At 36.7% G+C, this 25995-nt stretch overlaps 1 protein-coding gene across 1 annotated transcript; it reads right to left on the reverse strand.

The window, feature by feature from the left end:
- Positions 1-9767: 9767 nt before the first annotated feature.
- Positions 9768-25166, reverse strand: LOC148215770 (vomeronasal type-2 receptor 26-like). The gene is made up of 5 exons (XM_088142472.1): positions 25098-25166; positions 17768-18097; positions 15174-16022; positions 11596-11722; positions 9768-10669 (listed from the first exon to the last, which is right to left on the reverse strand). The coding sequence occupies exons 1-5, from the start codon at positions 25164-25166 to the stop codon at positions 9768-9770; spliced, it is 2277 nt and encodes a 758-aa protein (XP_087998598.1).
- Positions 25167-25995: the final 829 nt, after the last annotated feature.

Here is a 25995-nt window from a genome sequence, read left to right on the forward strand (position 1 = left end):
ACCTCTAACTACTAATAGTAAGATGACTATCAAGGGACATGTCAACTTGAAATGAACTACTGGTTAAAAAATGTAATGGAGGAAAACTTTATGGGAGAAAAGGAAAACTTTTGTTGTTGTTGTTTAAATATGTTTTTTGGGGAAAGAGGCATAGATGTGTTGAGTCACTTTGGTGTAGTGGTTAAGGCACCAAGTTAGAAACTGAATGTTTCTATGTTATAATGTTATAACATTATATTAGAATGTTAGTTCTAGTCCTGCCTTAAGCATGAAGCCAAGTGGGTAACCTTGGACCTGTCACACTCTCTCACCCCTAGGAAGAAAGCAAAGGCAAACCAATTCTGAAATCTTGCTAAGAAAACTGCAGGAACTACTCTAGGCAATTGTACTCAAAAGCACAAACACACACACACACACACACACACACACACATGTTAGTCTGAAACATTTCCAACTAAAATTTCTCAGGTTGTGCAGAAATAATTTCATCACCTTCAAGGATTGAATAAAGTACTCTAGAAATAGACAGATTTGACTCATTTATTTTTCCATGCTAGGACTTGTGAAAACACAGTTCCATTCTTGCTTGGAAGATTCTCCTCATTTTGTTAAAAGAAAATACTCCTTCACCTTAATGGCAATGTTTCCTACTTGCTGTTTGAGAAAATGATTGGGGCACAGTTACTGCGGTACAGTTAAGAATATTTTTATTCCTTCCCTCCTACATAGCCATTCTCCAAACTTTGATAAGAAGCTTTTTTCCTCATAACATTTACCTGATGGTGAAAGCATTTATGGATCTACAGAAGTCATCCCCCACTGTTATCCAGACTCTGATATATGGGATGACTAATACCCGTTTCACCACACTGCCAAGGCTACCTTGGAAGCTTTTGGACACCATTTTGCAGCTGCTCCTAAGGATCAAGCTCCTCTTCAAGATTTTAGTTCTTGCCCTGTGCTTCTTAGCCAGTAGATCTATATGATCCTCAGCTTGCAGGTGGAAGAAAATTTCTCCAGAGACATACCATGGCATGCATCAAGTGGGGTCTAGCAAACTAGAATCTCTGGGGTCATTTTTGCAAGAATGGGTGTACATGATGGTCAACATGAGTAATCTGAGTGTCAAAGATGGATTTTTGCACCACATTGCAAAAATTTGGCCAGGTAGCAGAGAAGGGGGGAATGGCACAGCTCATAGAGGAGAGGTTTAGCACCAGGGAGAAAAAGGCTATGGATTTTCACAAGCTCTTCCAGTCTTAACTGGAAGGCTTGCAAAGCTTTTATCAAGTGAGACTGAAATGAGCATCTGCTCCTTGTTTGTTGTGTTTTGAAATATGTCCTTCTCTTTCACAACCTCCAGCTGTTCTCAGATAACTTTAAACATCTCCTCAAAGAATTTGTGATGAGGGCTGTTCAGGATTTTCTAAGAAAACCTACTCTGCCCATTCATGATCCATAGAAAGAGGGTGTTTCCAGTTTTGTGTGATATTCCTTGTGAGATAGGCGGTGTCTAAATTTGAAATCTAAATAAATACATAAATGAATGAATGAATGAATGAATGAATAAAGAATGAATGAATGAATGAATGAATGAATGAATGAATGAATGAATATTGTGACACATTTGGGTAGCTGTTTGAATGCAGACTTGGTTGAAAAACTGTTGTTCTGAAAATTAGCTTTCTACTTTTTTTTTTTTTTTTAATGAAAACCTCTCTCAGCATCCTGATCAAAACCCATGGAAACAGATCCATGGCATCATTCCTTGCCTCTACTTTTTTTCTTTGGGCAAAACATCGTGACCTAACTAAAATCTGATATGGATATTCCATATCACAGGAGCATATTTCACAGCAAAATTCATCATGTCCTTTTCGTAATAAACTATTTTTAAATCAAATTTTTAAATATATATCTTGAAAAAAACCTGCTTGGATTTCTGTGAAATTCTTTCTCACCGAGTGATTTACTATTACTGCAGATGCATTCAATTCTGATCAAGATTAAATACTTTTAATCATTTGAATGTTCCCATGCCAAGACTGCAAAAGGGACAGAAGATTAAACGTTTTACAGGAAAGACCAACAATACTGGTAAAACCTGGTAGCAGTCTTGCTTTTGTAACTGAAATTTCCTGAACACAATCAAAATACAATTCATGGTCAATTTTTTTAAAAATTGGTTGAATATTTCTACTGAATGTGTACATTACAATAAAAATAATCTAATATTGTATGATATAGAAATTGTAAATAGATATAGTTGATTTCTTCTATTGTAAACCAGAAGTGCTTTGGCACTTAATAAATGGTTTGAAGGAATCCAGATGTAATAACCAGTATTTAAAATAGCCAAGTAGAAGGGATATCCTCTAGGTTTTTTAATGGATAATGTGTAAGGATCCTTTCTGATAATATTAGAGATGTTATGGTCAGGGAATTAAATTGTGTACACTTGTATATCCATATTATGACATATTGTTGACTGAGAACCCAAATAATTTAGAGCAAGGTATAGGTAGATTTTATGATGGAGCAAAAAGCATGCATCTGGAAATTTATGTACCAGGATCATCGTAATTGTCTTTGCTAAACTGGAGTGAATTATTGTATAAGTTATGTTTTAATGGTAAAGAATTAGAAGAAGTGCTTGATTTGTATCCAGACTTTGTAAAGTTTACAAAATAATAGGACATAGGTGGAGAAATATGAAGAAGATCAAATATTGGCCATAAGAAACTGGGGAGTAAATGATCTGTTGTGAAGATGTAAGTTTGTTAAAACAAACAAAAATGGCTGTATATAAGAAAATTCTTTGGCCCATTTGGTTATATGGGAGTGAGTATTGTGGTCTGTCAAGAAAAAAATAATAAAAATAAGAATATATTTAAGATGTTTTTGTGGCAAAACATGGAAAGATAGAGTGAAGATGGAGGAATACCAAAACATTTGTATCAAGCCATACATATTCCACTTTCACTCAGATAAGGATGGTTGGAAAAACCTTGTGTGAAAAGTCATGCAAATTTTTTGATACAGGAGGATCTTGTAAAATACTAGACACGTGAAAATACACATACATGTGAAAATACATATAAGAATCCAACTTTTAAGGATGTTTGCATGTTTTTAGGAAGGTATATAAAATGAATATACAGAGTAGTACTTCTTAAGTTATTTTTTCAATAAGAAAAAAAAAAGAAATCCCAGTTTAAACTGTGATTCCATTGCTAGCTCATTTCTAATTTTAAAATGGCTTTAGTTAAATGGAGGAAACTTATTTTTGCTGACATTAAGCAAAGGATTCATCATATGGGTTAGTTATCAAGTTTCAATGATTGCAAGAAATATTTTGATTATATTTGATTTTTGAAATATCTTTCTATTCTAAAATGAGAAGATGGAGCCATATGAATGGAACATAATTATAACTTTAAGTATTAAATTATTTTTTATTGATACTATATGGAGCTTTTTGTCTCTTTATTATTTTATTTTCAATCTTTATACGTTTAGTTTATAGTAGTCACTATAACATATGTAGAATTATTTTTTTATTGTAGAGTGAATAGTGTATGATGTTGTTTTTGCTGCAGTTATTTCTTTGACCTATTTCATCTTTTTAAAAAAATTAAAATCCTGTAATTTTACAATAAGATATTGTAAAATTGTTTCAGAATTAGTGAATAAAGAACTTTGGAAAGACAATCTTTTGATGGTGGTGGTGGTGGGGGGGTATATCTGAACATCTAAAATAGCAATAAAGACCCCAAATTAAATGTTTTTTTTGCAATGGCCTATACTTCAAATCCAATCTCTTTATACTTTAATAGCCCTGAGCAGCAAGTAAATGCATATGAATAAGTACTACAGTTTGTTCCTCAACATGTTTCACAGCACATATTTTATGCAATTATACTTAAGATTCAAAATTACAGAGCATTAAGTTGGAGAACCAGTAAGAACTCTCATGATTAAGACAGGGCTAGGATTTATATCAAGGTTCTGAGCTCTTGTCTGTTTGAGAGAGTCATGAAGTGTCACATAAACATCTGGAAGGTTATTGATTAGTTAAGGCACCTTTGATCATGTGCATCTGCATTCTAGAACAAGATTTACAGAGGACAGATGGTTTGGGAAAAAGAGGTGGATGAATTTGTATTGTGCCTTTCTCTGTCGACCAGAGGTGTTGTGAGTGAACACCAGTGGAGTAGGTGGTATGGGACTTAAGACCCACCAGGACCAAACAGCATTGATTTGGAAAAGGCAGTATTTTCTCCTAATCAAAGGATGCAGCACTGTGTGTTCATATAGCAGAGATTTTGGGATATCTCACCATAATATTTGGTACTGTTCATATTATAATAGTGAATTCATTAGTAAACCAGTGACTATTGTTAAGTGTAAAATATAAGGTAGATTTTTTTTTTCTTAGTTTGTATTTTTAGTTAACCATTTTTATTTCTTTTTTCTTTAAGATTAAAGATTGTCTTGTTTCGTTTTTTTTTTTTTTTTAAACAGCATTGGAAAGAGAAGTCTGTGGAGTAGACCAGTAGTGAAATGACTGGAGCTACATTGAATGGAGACAAGTAATATCAGCATGGGGAAGCATGACCAAAGTACAGCCTTTCCAAGAGGCTGGGGGGGGGGGGGATAGGTATTGTTCTCTCTTTCTTTGTCCTCTCTAGGCTAAGAGCAGGGAGTGAAATACTGCTCTGTTTCCTAAAGGCATTAACAGAAGAAAGCAGTGATTAAGTGTCATAACTGCATAACATAAGAAACAGAGTGACTGAAACCTAACGAACTGCAAGAAGCATTGTATGTATCTTAGTTTGTCAAGATAAAACCACTCCATATTAGAACTATATGCAGAAATTGTTTATTTTCACTGTACTGATACATCTCTTGTTAGTATGGAGAATAACATGATATGTGCACCTCTGTATAAGTTCATAATGGAGCATTATTCATTCATTCATTCATTTAGTTTTGTAATATTGTGTACAAATTTTGGTCAAAAACCTCTCTATAGATAATACTGATGTTAAGGTAAACTATCAAGGAAATAATTAAGACATCTAAAATATGTTGTATAAAAAATACAATTTTATGATTTTTTTTTGTACATTCATAACATATTTTGTAACTCAACAATGAAGATAGATGAGACAGCTAACCAAACAGCATGGTTTTATGGAAAAAATAAAGAGAAACACATTGGGGAGGGTTTATCGAAGTGGATTGGTATGAGTCTATGTTTGGTTCCTGCTATCTCTTCCTAGCCTTTCAGCATTCTTTGGCCTCTTAATACTTTACAGATGAGCTGATAGTTTAATTTCTCAAAGAAGTGTGCTTGAGGATGGTGTAGGTGCCTAATTTGACACTGTATTACTGAGCTAGTGCATTGTTTCTATGGAATGCTGTATTTCAGTTAGGTCCTTTGTAGCTTCACCCTCTGCCTCCAATTCTTCTTCAGCAATTCTCCTGTCCTCCAGAACAATGAAGAATAAAATCACTGGGTTAAAAAGTTATGAGTTAACCAGATATTCTACCCATGCTTCCATCAAAGATCCTGCTTGGTGGCCACCAATGCGGAGCAATTTTGATGACATGCAGGATATAGCCATTACAAAGATGAGGCCAAAACTATGCTCTCTGACATAATGTGGAAGTACAGGGTTAAAAAGAAGCCAGCCAGGAGAGAAATGAGATGAGAAATATAGGTGAGATGCTACCTATTGGCCTTGAATATGGAATGAGAAAACATCATGTAAGACAAGGACCTAACTCTTCAAAGTCAGAATGTACCGAAGATTATGGGGATCCTGCTGAGATATAACACAGGAATTTGATTTTCACTACTCAAATTAAAATACCAAGAGCAAAATAAATATTACAAAAATTAATTCCTATCATTCGTTATATTTCACACACACACACACACACACACACACACACAAATCATCTTATTCTTTGGACTTTTTCTACCATTTCCCCTTGAGTAATATAGGAAGTTATATCCAATCATTTTAAGAAATTCCTTCTCAAGTAGTGCTATAGGGAACTCTGAAGAACAACAGCAGATTTTGAAATTTTAAGATTCGAAACAAGGATTGCTAAAGGGAAGGGGGATGTGAAAAGAGGATTTTTAATTATGTTTACCATTTACCGTCAGATTTCAGGATAATTATGTAACATTTTGGTAAAAATATCCAACTGAATAACTCAGCATTAGAAGCTAAGATGGAAAAAAATCACCACAGCTATCAGATATTTTCCTTTTGTGCTGGGGTAGCAAGGAATAAAGATAACCACACACTGCAAAAAACCAACATGCTGAAAGTTTGGCTTGATTGAAAGTGCAGAGAGTTTCTTAGCCAGAAAAGCCACTACAAAATTGGTCACTGCCAGGAAATCCATATAGCCCAGGATGCAATAAAGCATAAACAGTGAGCCTTCATTGCATTCTAGTAAAATTCTAGCATAAATATATCTGAACACAGAGCTGTATAAATCTATCAAATGTTTCTCTTCTGGAAATGCATATCTGCATTTTAATAACTTCTCAAAACTAACTTTAGAAGGTATGATTTTTTTTTTAAGAAATATTACTTACAAAGGTTCACCAATAACTGTAAAGATGGGGTTTTCTTTAAAGTGAATGTGCTCTTTAGGAATAACAAAAAGAGAAATAATGGTACCAATGGTGAAGTCTTCAGTTTGACAATACTTGTGTTGAGTAATAGGAAGATCATTGAAAGTACATTCTATTGTCTCTATGTGGCATGCCACATGAGGAAACAACATCCAAAGAAGAACAAATATCATTCTTCACAATGTACGTTCAGTGCTGAAACACTTAGCCTTAGTTAATTCTGAAGAGTCCGTGAGATAGCTGGATTAGAATGGCCACTCTTGTTTCACCTTTTCAACATTCTGTACTAAGGAAATTTTCAGCTATAAACCAGCCTAGAAACCTACCTACCTTTAGTTTCTAACTCAAAACATGGAATTAGTGGGAACCTTTGTATTACCTATCACCTTCCCATCCTTAGTTAGACTAATGGGAACAGTGTCTTCAGGATGGCTGTGCCAAGAAGCAGAGTTGTTCAACAGTCTTTGCGATAATTACAGGTGAGGAGAATTTAATTATAAATTAGATTGCTCTGTTGCATCATGAAGAACGTATTTTTCACTTCTAATTACTAGTTAACTACCAAGGGACATATCAATATGGAATGAACTAGTGGTAGAAATGTAACCAATGCTTAATTTAAATTTCTACTTTTCAAATCTATACTGTTTTGGATAGAGGCATGGATATGTATAGAATTTCAGTGTGAAAGTATTCAAGAGAAAATTCCAAACATTATGCAGAGACCACTTCACCATCTTCAAGGATTGGATCCAATCCCCTAGAAATAGACTGTCTTGACTCATTTGTGGTTCCAGAATATGATTTGGGAAAACACAGTTCTATTCTTGTTGGGAGGACTCTCCTTATCTTCTTAGAAAGCTCTCCAACCTTAATGGGGACATTCTCAATTTGTCCTTTGAGAAAATGGTTGGGGCCAGGAATCTTTTAATCCCTTCCTTCCACATTTTTCCAAAATTTCTTATATGGAATTCTATATAGGTAATGCTTAAGCCCAAAACTTCAGAAGTCATTTCCTTTATAAGACTGTAGAGGGCTCTATCTCAGAAGAAAGCAGTGGCAAAATACTTGAACCCAAATTTGCCTATTTAAAAACTGATTTGACAAAGTTTAAAGACAAAGCACATGTTTTTATGTTGTTAAGCCCCTAAATCTCTCTCTCTCTCTCTCTCTCTCTCTCTCTCTCCTACACACACAAACACACAGAGACACTATATGATCACACTATCTGCTTATTACAGAGAACTGTAGATGCCATTGGTTTCTCTACTGTTTAGAATATATGTATTATTCACCAATAATTATTGTATGGAGTGTTATCTAAATACCACATGAAACAATATCATAATCAGGAATGTTTTGATACATTTTTATATCTATTTAAAAATAATAAATTCTTAGAAAGATGCTATCAAAGCATAATATTTCTTTATTTTATTTGTTCAATTTCCAATAGTTATTTGGAAATTTTATTTGTTCAAAATCTAACAGTTATTTGGACCTCAATAGTCCAAATAACTCTAGGCAGTATACAACATACTAAACAAGAAAACAAATAGACAATAATAACATGTATATCTGTATCTCTCTGCCAGGTTTTAAAGGCTTTCTTAAATGACCACTAAGTTCAACCTTTGTAGACTTTGGATGAGAGATACTAACCCACGGGACAAATAAAGCCACAACAAAGGCACATCTCCAAGGTCCCACAAGATGACATAATAATTGGTCTTAGATCATGCCTGCTCTATTAGATCTAATAGGATGGACAGATTTAACTGGAGAGAGCTAGTCTTACAAATAACTAAGCCATGAGCCATGAAGGGCTTTAGGCATGATGAGTCTAACCTTGAAGAAGGAATGGAAAAACAGTTTGGTGAATATCTTCCTAGCCCTGGAAGGAAGAGGGGGTGAGAAAGAAACTAAAGATAACCTCACTCTGACTATAAGAGGGAGCAGAGAGAAATGTTGTCAGGTTTTCAAAGTTCTGTTATATCCTACAACTATAAAGAAGAATCAATAAAGCAGTAGTCCTTCTGATGTCTGTTTCTTACCAGGCATACCTCAAAGGGTGACACTAGAACCTTAAACTCTCAATGGCAACCAGTACAGCTTGCAGAACAACAGAGACATTCCTCAAGTGAAACAAGGTGCTCACACAATCATTTACACCACAGTATTCTGGACCAGCCACACACTGAAAGCATTACAATAGCCAACCATGAAGTAACTAACGAATGAGTGACTGAGTAGGGCCTGCTAATCTAGAGAAGGGCATAATTAATACAAAAGCTGGATACGAAGGACCAGGTTAAGTACAGATTGTCAAGGAGAAAAGCTATCTTTGAGGTTGTCAAGAGTCAACTCCAACTTGATGGTGCATAATTCATCAATAGGTAGTATTTTATAAGTAAAATTGCACTTTAAAATCTTGAAAAACAATATGTAACACTGCACTAGGTATTCTAAAATCAAAGGTAATCTAAGATTGTTTTATATGCTTAAAATGTTAGGGTATACTCATAAGTAAAGGAATTTTATTATGTGAATAACACAGAGAATGACAAAGCAAACCACATAACCAGAGCTCATGGCTAATGAGCTAATTGCCAGCAACTGACTAGGAATAAATCAGCACAATGTAAGGAACATAAGTAGCATGGGTGGAACATATGCCTACTGAGTGTTTCTGAGTGTTGTGGAATATTGTTGGTTAATAGGTGAGTTAGGTATGTTGCTGTATATATAGGAATTACTGTATTCACCTGTAAGAATTAGCTTGTATATATAATTGTACATAGTATAATCTGTAGATAGTACAAAATCAGAGTCCAAGTTGTTTTCTTCCAGCACAACTCGTAGCCTGGCATATAGCACTACACTGACATAAAATAGGAATGATTCTAATATAGCCAGGTTAAGAAGTATATAAATAATTCAAATAGACTATATACAGAGTTCAAAATATATAAAACTTTTATTGATTGATTTATTGATTGATTGATTGATTGATAGGGTTTATAGGCTACTTTAGCCAGAAAAAAATCTGAGTAGTCTAGATGCTGACCATGAAAATAAAATAAAGAGAGGGATCCAAATGTATATTCTTTCAATGTTTTTTCCTCATTAGCTCTTCCCTGATATTTAAGTGTGGCCTCAGAAAAATTAAGACACATTTTGGGAGAAAAATGCAACCCAATAATGCAGCACTTGAGGCCAAGATGGAAAAGATCTCCACAGCCACCATGTATTTCCCCTTGGTGCTCAAGTAGCTTGGAACAAAAGATACCCAAACACTACAAAAGATCAACATGCTGAAAGTGATGAATTTTGCTTCATTGAAAGTGCTGGGGAGTTTCCTGGAAAGAAAAGCCACTGTAAAACTGGAAGCTGCCAGGAAGCCCATATAACCCAGGACACAGTAAAACATAGTAGCTGAGCCTTCATTGCACTGCAGGACAATTTCTGCAGTTTCTGAGTGTAGGTCCATATCTGGGAAGGGAGGAGACATTGCCAGCCAAGCTATACAAATGCCTGCTTGAATAAGGGAACAAGAGAGGACAATGGAGATGGCCAGTCCCCTCCCCACCCACTTCCGTACTCGGGATCCCGGTTTGGTGGCCATGAATGCTAAAAGCACAATGATGGTTTTTGCCAACACGCAAGATACAGCCACAGAGAAGACAATGGCAAAAGTGATTTGTCGGAGGAGGCAAATGATATTCCCAGGAGGAATGAGGAACTGCAGTGTGCAGAGGAAGCAGAGCAATAGAGAGACAAGGAGCATGTAGGTGAGATCCCGGTTGTTGGCTTTGACAATGGGATTGTTGTGATATTTAACAAATGTTCCTAGCACCAAAAAAGTGAAGAGCGAAAAGGAAAGGGCCAATATAGCTAAGCTCATCCCCAAAGGATTGTCATATGATAAGAAGGTTATTTTCTTCATAGCACATGAGTCTTGCTTCTTGCTTGCATATTGATCTTGTGGGCATTCAGAACAGTCATCCATGTCTAAAGATGAAAAGATTAGTTCAGCTATGATTGTGAGCTGAGAAATTATCCCATATTGATCAATAATTATCAATAATTATCAAGAACATAAAACAACCAAATCATTAAGATGTAAAAAATATTTACAAATATATTCCTTATTTAAGAAATATATGTGTAAATCCTACTTTCTGTTGTCCTAAACGTAGCATATACTGTTTATTCCATGTAAGCCAGTAACTTCTTTGTGAAGATCTGCTCAAGAGGAATTGGAGTTAGAGCCCAAAACAGCAGCAAATTTAAATTTTGTCCCATTTCAGCAAGGGCTTATTCCAAACTTTATTGGCTGCACATAGCATTTGTTAAATTTGAGGGATATAGGCAATATTGGATGGATATTTCATAAGGAAAGGAATGATTGGTAAGCCAAGAAAGGCCAGTACAAAGAAAGAGTCAAATGCCCTAAATTATTTATAAATGTATTTAATAAAGAGCTTGGCATCATTTCCTTTAACCCTGAAATAAAATCTAAACCATTCTTATCTAAAGTTTTGAAGCTAATGTGTACATATTTCAAATCTCCACTGATCTTTTCTTTAGAGATCCTCTAACACAAATATCAAATTCTACCTTTGTTGGAACAAAAAATGTTGCTGGAGCTTTCTCATAAATACCTTGGGTTGATTCAATAACCCCAAGACTATTGTCGAAGGCTTTCACGGCCGGCATACGATGGCTGGTGTGGGTCTTCCGGGCTGTGTGGCCGTGTTCTTGAAGTTTTGTTTCCTAACGTATCACCAGCTGGGCACAGAGAGAACTGCTCCTGTCTGTGCTCCTGCACTCTGAAGATGCCGGTCACAGGTGCTGGCGAAACGTTAGGAAACAAAACTTCAAGACCACGGCCACACAGCCCGAAGACCCACACCAGCCAACCCCAAGACTCTTACCATGCTGGCTGGATATTTTCCCTCCAGGGCAGGGGAGGCAATCGTAACAGCAGAACTGCTTCCCTTCTTGCTTTTGTTTGAAATAACCGGGCAGGCAGCTCTCAGTACATGAAGAAATGGGCAGGGCCTGGTAGATGAACAGGAAGGAAGGAGAATTAACCTCTTGATTTGGGGTCTTGATTTAGAAGCATTCTGGGGATACTTTGGAAAAACATGTCCTTTAGGCATCAACATTTCAACAATTCAAGAAAAATGGAGTTTGCACTGAAGAAAAAAATATGTTTACATAGTTTTATAGGTTTTTCAGATTTTTATTTGTGATGTAGTGAAATTATATGCAGAATTATATTCTATAACATATTATACTCACTCTCAGTGCTGTCATTTGTCTCCCTTTCTTAACCAAGAACAAGGGGAAAAAATCCTCATTTTTCCTTTTATCAAGAACATACCTTCTAAAAATTGCAGTATTGCCTACAGTTCTTCATTTAATTATCTAAATACATTCAATTGCATTTATATGGTGTTGTTGCAAAATATTGATTAAAACTGATCTTCATCCAAAAAGAAAAAGAAAATATATGTCAATAATTCATATCTAAAAGCAATTGTGTTCCTGTTAACTCAGTGTTTGCTCCCCCCAAAATATCACACCATTCTGTCTCTTTCTCTCTCTCTCCACAAAGATGCATATATATGACTTCTTTTCTATTAACTCATAATATATTGTAATTCCAGTTGTAAAAAGGATCTGTGCAATCTGCCCTCTCCTTCCAGTGGGATTTTCCCTTCCGCTCAGCATACACTTGATTATTTAATGGCTATTTCTATAAGAGCCGAGATGCCACTTTTTTAAAAAAAAAAAGTTAACCATCTTGTGTTAGCCACTTTTTACTCTTATATGCAAATGGCACATGGACAGAATATCTCCGTGAGAGGGAAAGAAAGTTCACACATACATACATGCATTTATACAAAATGATATTTTTTTATATCAGTGTAATACAATATCAACATCCACAAAACCTACCTGGTTAAAATAGCAGGGCCATGTAATCGCGTCTTCATGGATGGTAAAGATCTTGCCTGAAGAAGCCCAAGAATCTAGCTTTCCAACTTTGATGTGATGAATGGATTGGTTTGGGAAAGTGACCCAGTTCACAATATCAAATCCAGTTACCAGTTCTCCATTCTGGTCAAAAGAAATCTGCTCTCCTGCACTATTGTTAAATATGACCCTTTTCAAGAATGAGTAGAGCTGCATGCCAAAGGAGAGCACAGGAGTTTGCAAAAAGATGTCAGAGATAGTACTGAAATCTCAGTCCCTATGTATAATATTCCTCTGTTTCTCCATTAGTTCATTTATCAGAATTGGATTGCACGGAAGTTCATGAGGCTGCCCCAACCAGAACCCTTTTCATTCAAATGAGAAAGGGATACAAAATGCAATAACAAATCAACAGTAAACTATGCTTATTATCAGTCAGATCTGACTGCAGCTGGCCACTAAAAAGCTCCATTTCAAATTGTCCCTCCAGCACCCTCCCAAAACTGAAATTGAAAACTTGCAGCTTAGAAAGGAAAATAATAATGCATTTAAATGAAAATCAAACAAATTTCTCCCCATTCCAACACCAAACAGATTATGGGAAAATAGCAGAATATGTGATGGGTTGTATACAGGATCAAAAGCCACAATTTTGGTCTAGTTGTTAAGGCAACAAAGTAGAAAGCAGGAGACGATGAGTTAAAGTCCTGCCTTAGGTGTGAAAATGGGCTGGGTGACTTGGGCCAGTCACTCTCTCTCAGTCCTATCCACCTCACAAGGTGGTTGTTGTGGGGAAAATAGGAGAAGGAAAGAGTATGCTCGCCACCTTGAGTGGGTTATACAAAAATGATAAAGGTGGGATAAAAAAGTCTAAGAAAAAAAAATAAGGAGAAGATCCTGAAGCTATCAAACAAAATAAAAAATTATCTTAGGAGAACTGATCTTCACCCCTGCATCTGGCTTTGCATTAAAAGACAAAGGACATTAAATTATTATAGTTGGTTACACAGTTAGCAAGATGGTTTGACTGGATTTGGTGAGACGGGATTTGGCATTTACTGTATGTCTACCTATCGAATCTTTCCCAAGGACCTGGGATAGGCAGATGTAATTTGATGGTATTAAAGGTATCATTGCAGAGTATAAGCTGTTCCAAGTAAAGCTGCCTTTTGCATTTGACTGATGGTGATTTTGTCAATGCTGAGGGTGTTCAAGGGGTGCTCCAGATGTTTTAGGATTGCACCTAAGGTGCCTATTACTATTGGTACTATCTTTGCTTTCTTTTGCCATAACACTTTAGCTTCTTCATTTTCTATTACTTTGTCTGTTTTGTGGTCCCAACAGTTATTGCTTATAGGCAAATGGTATTTCTTGCTGACATTCCAATGCACCATTGTGGCTACTTTGTCATGCTGTTGTTTATAGTCAGACTATGTTATCTTCTTGCAGCAGCTAACTAGATGGTCCACTGTTTCTTCAGCTTCTTTGCAGAGACGGCATTTGCTCTCTGTTGCTGTCTTCTCAATTCTGCCTTTATATGGATTTGTTCTGAAGGCTTGGCCTTGTACACCCAGAATTAGCCCCTCTGTCTCTTTCTTCAACTTTCCTGCTCTTAGCTATTGCCAGGTCTTGTTATCTGCTTTGCCTGCTAGTTGTGTGTGTGTGTACTGGCCTTCCCTTGTCTCCTTTCTATTTTGCCTTCCCTTGTCTCCTTTCTATTCTTCATTTGGTCTTTCTTGAAGGGCTATTTGGTGTCTTCAGTATTCAGTAAGCCTTCATGGTATACTAGCTTCAGTGCATCTTCTTCACTGTCCTTCAGATATTCTGCCAATGCCCTTTTTTCTTCTTCAACTGTCAGGTGTACTTGTAACATTCTATGCCCACCTGTTCCTTGATAAGTAGAGTCTGTCAACATTACTGGGTGGATGAAGGGCATAATTCATTGTCATTATTTTTCTGGCCTTCCTATCCAGGGCTTCTAGTTCAGCTTGAGTCCAGTACACTATTCCAGGTGCATATCTAAAGAATGGAATTGCACAGGTGCTAATTGCCTTGATGGTATTTCTGCCACTGTGTTTGGACTTTAAGATCTTCTTCACTCTTTTGACGTATTCACTACTAACCTTATTTTCAACTTCAGTGTGCTTGATGTTGTCAGCCTTCAGGATGCCCAGGTATTTGTAGTGATCTTCTTCATCCAGATTCTTGATGTTATTCCATTGGGCATCTTGGCTTCTTCAGTTTTCTTCATCTGGCTCCTCTGATGAGACCTATCCAGTTTGGTCAAGCCTCTAGCATAGCTCTCATCCTCCTTGATGCATGCAAGCCCCACAACAACAACAAGGTAGTGCCTCACTGGGGGATGATGATGTTGATGATGATGATGATGATGATCTCACACTTTCAGATTCCTAAGTCATAGGGTGGATCGCAAGAACTTACAGAAGAATTGCTTGAAGGATTTAATAAAATGCAACAATTGCACAATGACTAATCCATAATATGAGAACTGAGAAATATGCTACATTACCTGCCATGGCTGCAGATCTTGAAGAAATGCTGTCTCTCCAATCACAGTTCCTCTCTGTCTGGACTGACATGACTTCATGGCCTGTATGGCATGTGCTACTGCATAGACGGCATTATATATACCGTAGCTATGGCTGCTCATAGTCGTTTCAAAAAAAGCTCCAGGAAGGGTCTCCAGCTTTTCCTTCCCAGTGCAGGTGTCATCGGTTTCCTCAGTTAGGGGCACTTTGGGAAATGTACAATCAAATGCATGTACCCAGACATCTTTGATAAAACCATCATCTCTTGATAAGAAAGGGTTTCTAGTCTGAAGAAACTGTTGGAAACCAGGAACTTCATTCGAGTGAACAGTGATTGAGAGAGAACCATGGAGGACTTGGATATCCCACTTCTTTTGATAGAAAAATGATGCAACATCACTCTGAGCCGTCATGATCCACACTTTCCCTTTTGGCTCCTGAGGCACTAAGTCCATTTCTGGTAAACAGAGCAACAATCTCAAAATCACCATATTTATATCATAAATTATCACAACATTGGCATTACTTCTCATAAAGAAAAGGTACATTTCCATGAGCCAATCTAGGTCATCAGTAATAGTACCTAGATAAAATGCTTTAAGTCTTTTCAAGAAAGCAACACAGATTCTGTGAGGAGAAAACATGGAGGAAATAGTACGCACAAATTTTTCTCCATCTGCATCTCTAAAAATGATGCCAATCCATGTCCACCTGAAGTGCAAAAGGAGCTGGACAATCGCCCAGTATTGATAGGCTTCATTTGGGGCCATCTGATAGAAAGAATGGGTTTCAGAGCTATCATTCTTATGTAGTGAGGAACCATATGTCATCTGTCAAAAGGAAAAGTTGAACGATTTGAAGAGGAATAATAATTTTTGTTTCATTTATTTTATTTATTTATTAGATTTATCATAGACCCTATACTCCAAATAACTCTTTGTGTCTAAATTAAATATTTGCATTTGGATCATGAGCATCATGGGGGTTGGGGGGGGTGGAAAAAGCAAAGAACAAAACCTTCATTGTGACATTCTGACACAAATACTGTCCCTTTGCACTTAAAATCCGCTTGATGTTATTGTACTGAGCAGTGTACTAAATAAGCATTATAGAAGAGTTATTGTTTAATATCTACTGACTCAGATGTACTCATCCTTGCATTTCCATCATTTATTTTGTACCTCTTTTTAGCTACAGTATGTTCTCACAATTTGCTACATCAATGTGGTGGGAAATGTTTGGTAAACTTAGATGTTTCTCCATAATTGGTATAAGCTTTGTCAACAACAGCCCCTGTCAGGTTTGATGAAGGAAGTCATGTTTTTCTTTCCCCTTCTTTTCTCTTAAATATGTACCACCAGCTTCCTGAACTTACCGCCTTACATATATTTGTGAATTAAGTAAGAAAAAATGGCAACATTTGAAGCAGAAGTCAGTTTCCTGACTTGAAACATTTTAGCAGGTTTTTAATGCAGGGGAATTCCAGTTTGAAATTGAGGTTCTTGAATTACTGATTTACTTACTAGCACATATATTTATTTTACTAGATTGGTATGCTCCCTTTCTTTAGGAGCTCAAGGCAGCCTACATAGTGTTTCCTCTTCTCATTTTTCTCCACAACAACTCTGTGAAGCACATTGGACTGAGAGAAAGTCACCAGTCTCCTTCTGTGGCTATGGCTGTTCCTGTCCAACTCTGGTCCCACAATAACACACTGGCTGTCACTGAACTCACCTACCACACTCTTCATTGTCCATCATCCATAGAGACACTGGGTCAAGCAAAAGAACTGTGCATACTGAGGTATGTTCCCAGGGATGCCACTCTGTCTGGCTAGTGTCCTTCTCTTCCATAATCATTTTTTTTCAAAAAAACCTTTAAAAAAACACCTACGTTGTTTTAAAATTACTATAAATGGCTGGATTCTCCATGCATACTAAGCTTTAAAAAAGTTATACTTGTATGTGTTAAGGCAGGAAAAAAAACACATGTTTTTGCTTAGTATTTACAGCTCACTTTTGTGGGGGGGGGGGAGTTATCTGAAAGAACAGTCATACTATTACATGTTGTCAAGCAAAAACCTTCTTGGTTCTCCTACATTTAAGTCTGAGGCATCAAGGAAGAAAGGGGATAAATGATTTCAGGGAGAACTTAATGAAGGTAGGATGTTTTCTTCTCCAAATGTAAGGGAAACTGTGTTCCTAGGAATACTTAGAATTACATCTGCTTGCTCTATATCCTGTTTTAATGTTGTTATTCATTTTAATACAGTAAGAACCAGCATTATGTATCTGGCTTCAAAAGATGAAAAGAGGCAAATTCCAGGAAGCTTAGAAAAAAAGGTTTTTATTAAAATTTTCATCATAATATTTTCCTGGCTATCACAAAATTATGATGTTGTATATATAGTTATGAACAACTTTCTTACAACTGACTTCTAATGACCATATTAAGTTTTAAAATACATATTACTGAGTGTCGCATTTCAGTAAGTTGACAACATTTTACGTCTTTCATAAGGAGATTTCTTTCAACATTTCTTTTAATTCTCGTAATATGAGGATACAGAACCTACCTGTGGGACTTTGTAGATGCCCAAAATATCTGCCATTGCAAAAGAGTTTCCAGAATAAAGAGCTCCAATGACTGAAATTAGATTGTTCTGGATCTCACACTTATAATTGGGGATGAATTTCTTCTGACTGGAGAAAAGTTTCATTGTGGCATATTTTGAGTATAATCCAGCATAGTCATCATAGATTCTGAAGCCCAGAGTAATGTTGGGTAAGGTCTGTGGGGTTTCATTGATCTCCTTCACAGCAAATATCAAGGCCAAGATATGTTGATAGTACTTGGTAAGGACACTGAAATCAGGATTGGATATTGCATCAAAGAAGTTTTGATACTAGTAAAATAATTGTTACATACTTACTGTATGCTTCATTATAGACCTCCAAAACTGAACTTTCGTTGCATCACATTATCTTTTTTTTTTTAATCCGCACTCAATCGTTACCAATTCTGTGGCAACTGCCTGGACGAGTCCCTGCAGTTTTCAAGGCAAGGTGTTTCAGAAGTGGTTTGCCATTGCCTCCTTCCTAGAGCAAAGCCCAGCTGGCGAGCGCAGGAGGCGGGGTTTCCATTGCTTTGCGCCTTTTTTGGGTGTGCGCAGCTTCCACATTACTGGCAACTGCTCCTGTCTCCTTTGCAAGGCGCCGCCAGCATTTTTCCTCCCACCAGGGTGAGAGTACCCATTTATCTACTCACATAAGTTTTTGAGCTGCTGGGTTGACAGGAGCTGGGGAGGAAGCAGGAGCTCACTCTGCTGCGTGGAGCTGGGCTCAAACTGCTGAAATGTCGACCATTTCTGGCCAGCAACTTTCAGCGTCATTAAGCCACTGTACCACTGCGTCCCTTCACATTATCTCATACTATTCAAATCAAGACCATTTCAAAGTTTTATTTCGTTCATTGCTTAAATGATTTATGTGAGAAGCATTTTGGATAGACCTAGAAGAAATTTTCAGTGAAACATTCTCCAGCATTTCTCAGGATTGTTTGGTTTGGTGCCTTGAAGTCAGACTTGACTCATGGTGATTGCCTGGAAAAGTCCCTGCAGTCTTCTTGGCAAGATTTCAGAAGTGACTTGCCATTGCCTTCTTCTTCCTAGAGCTGAGAGAGAGTGACTGGCCCAAGATCACCTACCTAGCTTTGTGCCTAAGGCAGGACTAGAACTCCTGGTCTCCCAGTTTCTAGGCTGGCAACTTAACTACTAAACCAAAGTGGCTGTTTCCCTGTTTTTAAAAGGATGAAAACAAGGAAGCTTGTGGTATCTTAAAAATAACTTGAACCCAAATAAACCTTTGAATAATTCTTCATGAAACAAAGATGAAAATACAAAGATATGAAATCATATTCTCATATTTTGAAACAACTTGAAATCCTTTTTATTGCATTACAAGTTTACAATGATGTTCTAATAAAGAGTTCAATTTCTTCCAATTTTAAAAATTGGAGGTATGCTACAATTTGACGTGTTGGCTGTTATGAGCTGGAAGCCTTAGCATCAAAACGATATACCATTAAGTGTATAGACAAATGTGATAAAAAAAAATATAAGAATTTTAATTCCAGGACTGAACTAAGGGGTGTGAAAAAATATTTTTAATCGTTCACTGCATCCTAGAGAATATCCTGTGAGAACACTGTATGTGTACATTTTCCTTTATGTATTTATTTTTTTCTAATTGTGCTTTATAGCAATTAAATGGAAATGGACATTATAAAGTTAAAATTCACTTAGTTATTTGCTAGAGAGAACTGATGTCAATAACTGCTGCTTTAGCCCCAACCAAGAATCAAAACTGGGTGCCAACCAAATCCCTGATTGTCATCCTAGGCTCTTGTCTTTCTTTAGTTCCTCCCTCAAGGATCATGTGCAGGGAAAGAAGCATAATGCCATGTTTACTTTATCGGCATACATTTCAATATGAATTACCTTCAATAATATTCTTGTATTAAATATGCATAATTAAGAATAAGAGCTTACACATACAATAACACACATGTACATACAGATGGAAAAATGAAGGGGAAGAGAAATAGAGAAAGAAAGATTTCTCACAGAGGCTCATCATTAAACAAATGCTGGGGATCTTCTCTGAAGCTAGATGGAGTTGTAGGAATGTTGATAAGAGAGGAGATACCACCAATGATAAGGTTACCAGCTTGAAAGTAATTGTGCACAATTGGAAGAGGATCGTTGCTAGCACATTCTGTCATTTCTCTCATACATACTGTCTGTGGTAAGAATAGAACTGAAATCAATAGTTGTGCCATTATTTAGTCTGATCCCAGATGGTCTAGTTTCCACCTTATTCTGAAGTTCTCCACTATTGCTCTAATCTTATTTAAATATCCACCAATTACTCTGAGTGCTCCATTCTCCAGTGAAGTTGTAAAAACTTCTATCCTGTTTCAATCCTTAGCTTTTGTAGTGTTTACCAAGCCTCCAGAAGGGTTCTTAATGGAAGCAGAATTAATTACAATCTTTTAAATAATTATAGATCAGAGAAAATCTTTGTATTTAATTTCCAAGCTCTCTCTGGTATTTTGAGGAACTGATTCCACTAAATGCTACTTTTTCTCATCCAATAATGGATCAAGCCAGATGTCTATTAAGAAGGATGCCAGACGATAGAAAAACATCCATCAACCAAATTATGGAAAATTTATGTGATAAAAAGGGGGAATCTCCCTTACTCTGCCTCAAAATAACATTGGACCATTTTTATTTTTTATTGCTATGCAGTTCATCATGTGCCAGGGAAGTGACACATCCTCTCAATTATAAGTGTTCTGTGAGTGGCCTAGAGTACATTGGTCTAAACCAGTATTTCACATACTTGGCAACTTTGAGTTATGTAGACTTCAACTCCCAGAATTCCCTAGCCAGCATGCTGTTCTAAACTCTCAGTCACAACTCTTTTTAGAATTCAACAACTGTTGTGAGTCAGCTATATAACATGGATGGCCATACAAACCAAATAAATAAGTAAATAATCAGCTGAATTATGCTTTCAAGCTTTTTTTATGTATGATTTAGGGAGGAAGAACTTTGAAGGCAGATTCTGAGACTATTCGATTCAATCTGTTCATTGTTTCAACCATGGCCCATTACAAACAGCATAAGAGTTAAGTAAAATGATAACCAACCATAATTAAAATCCATTACAATTTATTAAGTCATTCACTGGAATACATAAAAATCAAGTAAAACCTATAGATCATTATTGGTACAGTGACTATAAAAATAAAGAAAAGGTTAAGAACCTAAATACATATATATTTCTCTATTTAGCAGCTGCTCAAATGAAGTTGCTACTCTCCGATATAGAGTCTCCTTGTTTCAAATCATTAAACCTTCAATTTTGTATGAATCAGGCCAGGATAATTTCCCCTTCCAGAGAAGCTTCACATTTTTTCCACAGCAGAATCAGGAAATAGAGCAGTGCAATGAACAGTGGGAAAACTCTTCCATATTTTTAGTAGAACATGGGCAGAAACTGATATTATATGTGATTTTAAGGAATTGAACTTCCTGGTTGCTAAAGACATTGGTTGAAACTGTAGTCTAGTGAATGTCTCTCTTAGGGACACTTCTGCTACAAACCTTAAATAGTATTCATACTCAATTTTGCTTTTATTGAAAGAGTACCAGGGAACAAAGTTATTTTGTGAAAGTTTAGAAAGATTCCTTTGAGCAAAACTATCTCAAGCTCTGTTTTTAAATAGCTGATTATCATTTTCATTATTGGAATTCAGAAAGAATGCTGGTGGAAAGCAAGAGGAATGCATATGATTAGCAAGCCAGCAAGTGCAAGATGGAGTAAGGAATTTCATTTTCTTCAGAGGCACAAATGGATGAGTCATGAATCAGGTCGTGAAAGTTGCCTAACCAACTAATTAAACACCCTAATAATTATTTTGGTTTTAATTGGATATGTGCCAGTTTCTCCATGCCCCTATCAAAAAAAGTTGTACACTTAGGTACACCTAAGATGGTTCCATAGAGCTTCTTTTGGAAGAACTCCATGTCATAAGGGGTAGAAATCTCCCGTATTTCTACTACATGCAGAAACTAAGGAACTGCTGTAGTTTGCTTTTCAAAAGGATTTGACAGCCACCCCTTGAACACCAAAACTTTATTCTTCCAACTAAAGATTAACAGATTTTGTTTTGGGGGGTGCAATAATGAGAGCACCAACTACCTAAAGCTGTAAAAAGAATGCCCAGATAGTGGTAAAGGGGAACTTGTTCTATATCATGTTTCCAACTCCTTTTCTCCTTGAATACTATCTGGTGGTTTTTGTTTTGTTTTTTTCAATTAAAATTAAGGCCTTAGCTTCCAAACTGTGTGCTGGGGCACCATAGCAAACTCCCAGGGATGCCACAGGATATAAAGAGTTTTTTATATGGACTCTCCCTACTAGGGTGACAGCTGGGTGATATGCAAAACTCCCATGTGTTGATTGAATATGTATTTGCTCAAATGCAGAGGCTGAGTCTGTTTCACACATCCTTTTGAAATGTTCACTGTACTCTAATTGGTGATCAGAGCCAATACACTCACTCTTGAATCTGATAAACTTCACTCATGATGAGAAGATTGAGGTATTCTTACTAAACAATCAATACTCAGGTGTTTTGAAGGCCGTAGCAACATTTTTATTTATAGCCTTAGCTTATAGAAATTGTTTGGTGCCTTCAATGAATTGTTAATTTTATAGGATTTCTTCCTTTTACATATGTATTTATTTTTATGCATGTATGTATTAATGGTATACTGTATTTTAAATTCTGTGACTTGGTCTTGGACAGTAAATAAACAACAATCATGGGATATATTTCTACTTAATAAATGGAACTATAAGTGAATTCACTGGGGTGCCCCAGGGTGCCACAGCACACATTTTGGGAACCGCTAGGGATGGCATGAACCCAGAATGTTTGGAAACCTCTGAAATTAGGAATGTGTAGAATAACTCTCTACTGCCCATAACACTCTATGAAGACCTATCTGAGAAAATGAAATAAGCAATAGATCATCTGTGTAAAAAAGTGCTGGCAAAAACCTATTTTTCCCACCTTTACTAGGAAAAGAAATTCTCCACTCAGGACTAAAATAATTTCATTGATAAATAAATTGAATAAGAGACACACAACCTTGAATTGTTCATTTGGAGATCAGAAAGTTGTCTCTTAAATGGCCTACTGATGAGAAGGGAGTTTCTGAAAACATGTCGTTCTGATTCTGGAATTCAATTATGAGTACAGACAGTTCCTTACTTGCAAACCTTCATGTTGTGAATTTTCACCAGTATGAACAGGATGGACTTGGAAGTCAGAGCCAGAAGTTGGGCCAGAAGTCAGAACTGAAAGTTGGGAGAAGGCAGGAAAGGGTTAGTTTGCACTGTGCCACAAACTAACCCTTTCCTGCCTTCTCCTGCTTTCTATTTGCATTTGAGCAACGGAGTTGTTTGTCTGTTTGCATTTGAGCAAACGGCATTTGAGCAACAGCAACGAAGCACACTGTGCCCCACTAGCTCATCCTTTGCTCCCTTCTCCTCCGCTACCAGTCCCTCTCCTGCCTCACCTGGTGATGCATTGGCAGCAGAAGATAGGGCTCCTCTGCCCATACCGCTGCCCTGCCTCCTGCCTCCTCTTTTTTTTTTTTTTAACTTTTAATTGGTTGGATTTATAAACAAAACAGACTTACGAACAGCCTCTTGGAATGTCACCTATTTGTAAGTAGGGGACTGTCTATAATAACATGCTGGTTCCTAGTTTTAGAAACTACTTTGAAAAATTTAGGTTGCCATCTTCTCTGGTACCCTTCATAATTAAGTTAAGGACACTTCATAATTGACTTACTATATATATTCTGCTGATTCCACTGACATGTATTTCAGTGAGAGACAGTAGAGCATTGTGCTGCAGGGTGTTTAAAGCTTTAACAAAGTGTTTAATTCAACAAAACTTTAACTGATTCACCTTCTCCAAGCTCATACACAGATCTAAATGTCAATCTACTTTGTAGCAGGAAACCTAACCAAGAGGCTTCCAAGTAGCTTTTGGAAGGCCTTTGCAGATTCAGCGGCTTTTCTGCTCCTTCTGGGGCCAGCTCAGATTATTTGTATTGATGCAACTATCTCCATACATGTAAAATACTCAAGGAAATTAATCTGTCTCTTACATGAGTAGGCAAACAATGCAATTACATCACCTCATTAAACTTTGTTGATATCACATATGATAAAGTGGATATTGCTTTGAGTTTCATTAAATTTTGAATGCCTTTAAATTGACCAACTGCAAATTTGAAATGTGCACTCCATTTTACTAATGCTGTGTTACTATGCTATCCTGCCAAAGTTAATGTCTACTGTTTCAGATGGGCTTTGCTGTTCATCATGAGGCAAAGACTATTGAAGACAAACTGCTTCCCTGGGTCTGTGACTTAAGACACGTCCTCATACATATTTCTCCCTTTCTTATTTAAGATCTACTCACACAGAAATAAATATATACATGCAGATACACATAAATAGAACTTCAGTATAAACTAACCAATAGTTGATACCAGACGGTAAATCGTTTAACCATGAAATGTGCCTGGTGAGATGCCCACATTTATTATCCCACCCTACTAGTCATAATCGAGCTTAGTACATTGCCCTACTGGCCTGCTTGTGAGCTGTCTAGGAATTGTAATTTCCTGCTTGCTTCACCTTGACTTTGGTTGTTGGAAGCTGTCAGGAAGTTGTGAGGAGGTGCTCAACAGCCCATGATCCTCACTTAATGACAGCAGTGGGGACTGCAAGGATTGCCATCACTAAGCAATGTGGCATCTGATTTCACTCATTATGACTGCACTGCTTAGCAATGGAAATGCCAGTCACAATGGCTGCTGTAACTCAAGGACTACCTCTATAATTTCTGCAGTTTCTGAATGCAGATCAATATCTGGGAAGAGTGGGGATATTACCTAACAATCTATACAAATGCCTGCTTGGAAAAGGGGAAAAGAAAGACAGGTGACAGAGGAAGGAAGGAAGGAAGGAAGGAAGGAAGGAAGGAAGGAAGGAAGGAAGGAAGGAAGGAAGGAAGGAAGGAAGGAAGGAAGGAAAGAGATGGCCTGTCCCCACCAAATCCACCCACCAACCTAACTCCCCACCAAATACTGTGGATCCTGGTTTGATGGCCATGAATGTTAAAGCACAATGATCATTTATGCTAATACAAAAGGTAGCCATAGAGAACAAAATGGCAAAATTCATTTGTCAGAGGACACAAATGATATTCCAAAGTGGAAGGAAGAACTGAAATATGCAGAGGAAACAGACCAATAGAGGGACAAGGAACATGTAGGTGAGATCCCAGTTGTTGACGTTGACAATGAAAGTGTTATCCATCTCTAAAGATGAAAAGGTTTGGTCTCACATAATTATCATCATGGAAATTATCCCAAATGCAGAAATATGAATAAACAACACAAGCCTTTTATAACTTTAAAGTGCTTAAAGATAAAAATTAATGTATTACCAAATAAAATTGCTTCTAATTTAAAGACTAAATATGTAAATCTTACGTACCTACCAGCCTCCTGATTTCAACTAATATTGTTTCTTTTATATAAGCCAATAGCTCTCTCATTTTAACACTTTCAGAATAACTGTGAAGATCAGCTGAAGAGGAAGCAGAGAAGAGGAGTTAGAAACAAGTAGAGCACCATACTAGAGGATGCCTGGCCCATGGGAAGCCATTCCTTCAGGTAGTCAGGGCTCAGTATATTTAGGGATTTATATGTCAACACAAGCACCTTGAATTTGACATTGACAATCATGGGAAGCTAATGTTGCATTGCCAGGCCATCTGTCCCATACTTACATCAAAAAGTGCCAGACAGAATCCTTGCCACCACATTCTTGACTTGCTGCAACTTCCCTTACAATAATTTACATGGGAGGTAAGAGTATATAAAAAAAGTCTAGATATTCTACATGAAAGGTAAATAAATATTGTTTAATTAGACAATTAACTTACAATTGGAATTATACTAAGTATTTCCAGATCACGTGTTGTCACATAATTCAAACACACCATATTCAGAGTTCAAAATAGTTCTGTCATTTCTTTTTTCATTGATAGGTTTATAGGCTACTCAATTCAAAAATTACTCTGAGTGGTGTGTAACCAGGAGAAGCTACTTTTGAAAAAGAAGAGAGGGTGCTCAGTATAATA

The sequence above is a fragment of the Python bivittatus genome, unplaced genomic scaffold, assembly GCF_059951505.1.
Source record: "Python bivittatus isolate LINGU-HERP-01145 unplaced genomic scaffold, Pbiv_v1 ctg000440_np1212, whole genome shotgun sequence".
Taxonomy (NCBI): Eukaryota; Metazoa; Chordata; class Lepidosauria; order Squamata; family Pythonidae; genus Python; species Python bivittatus.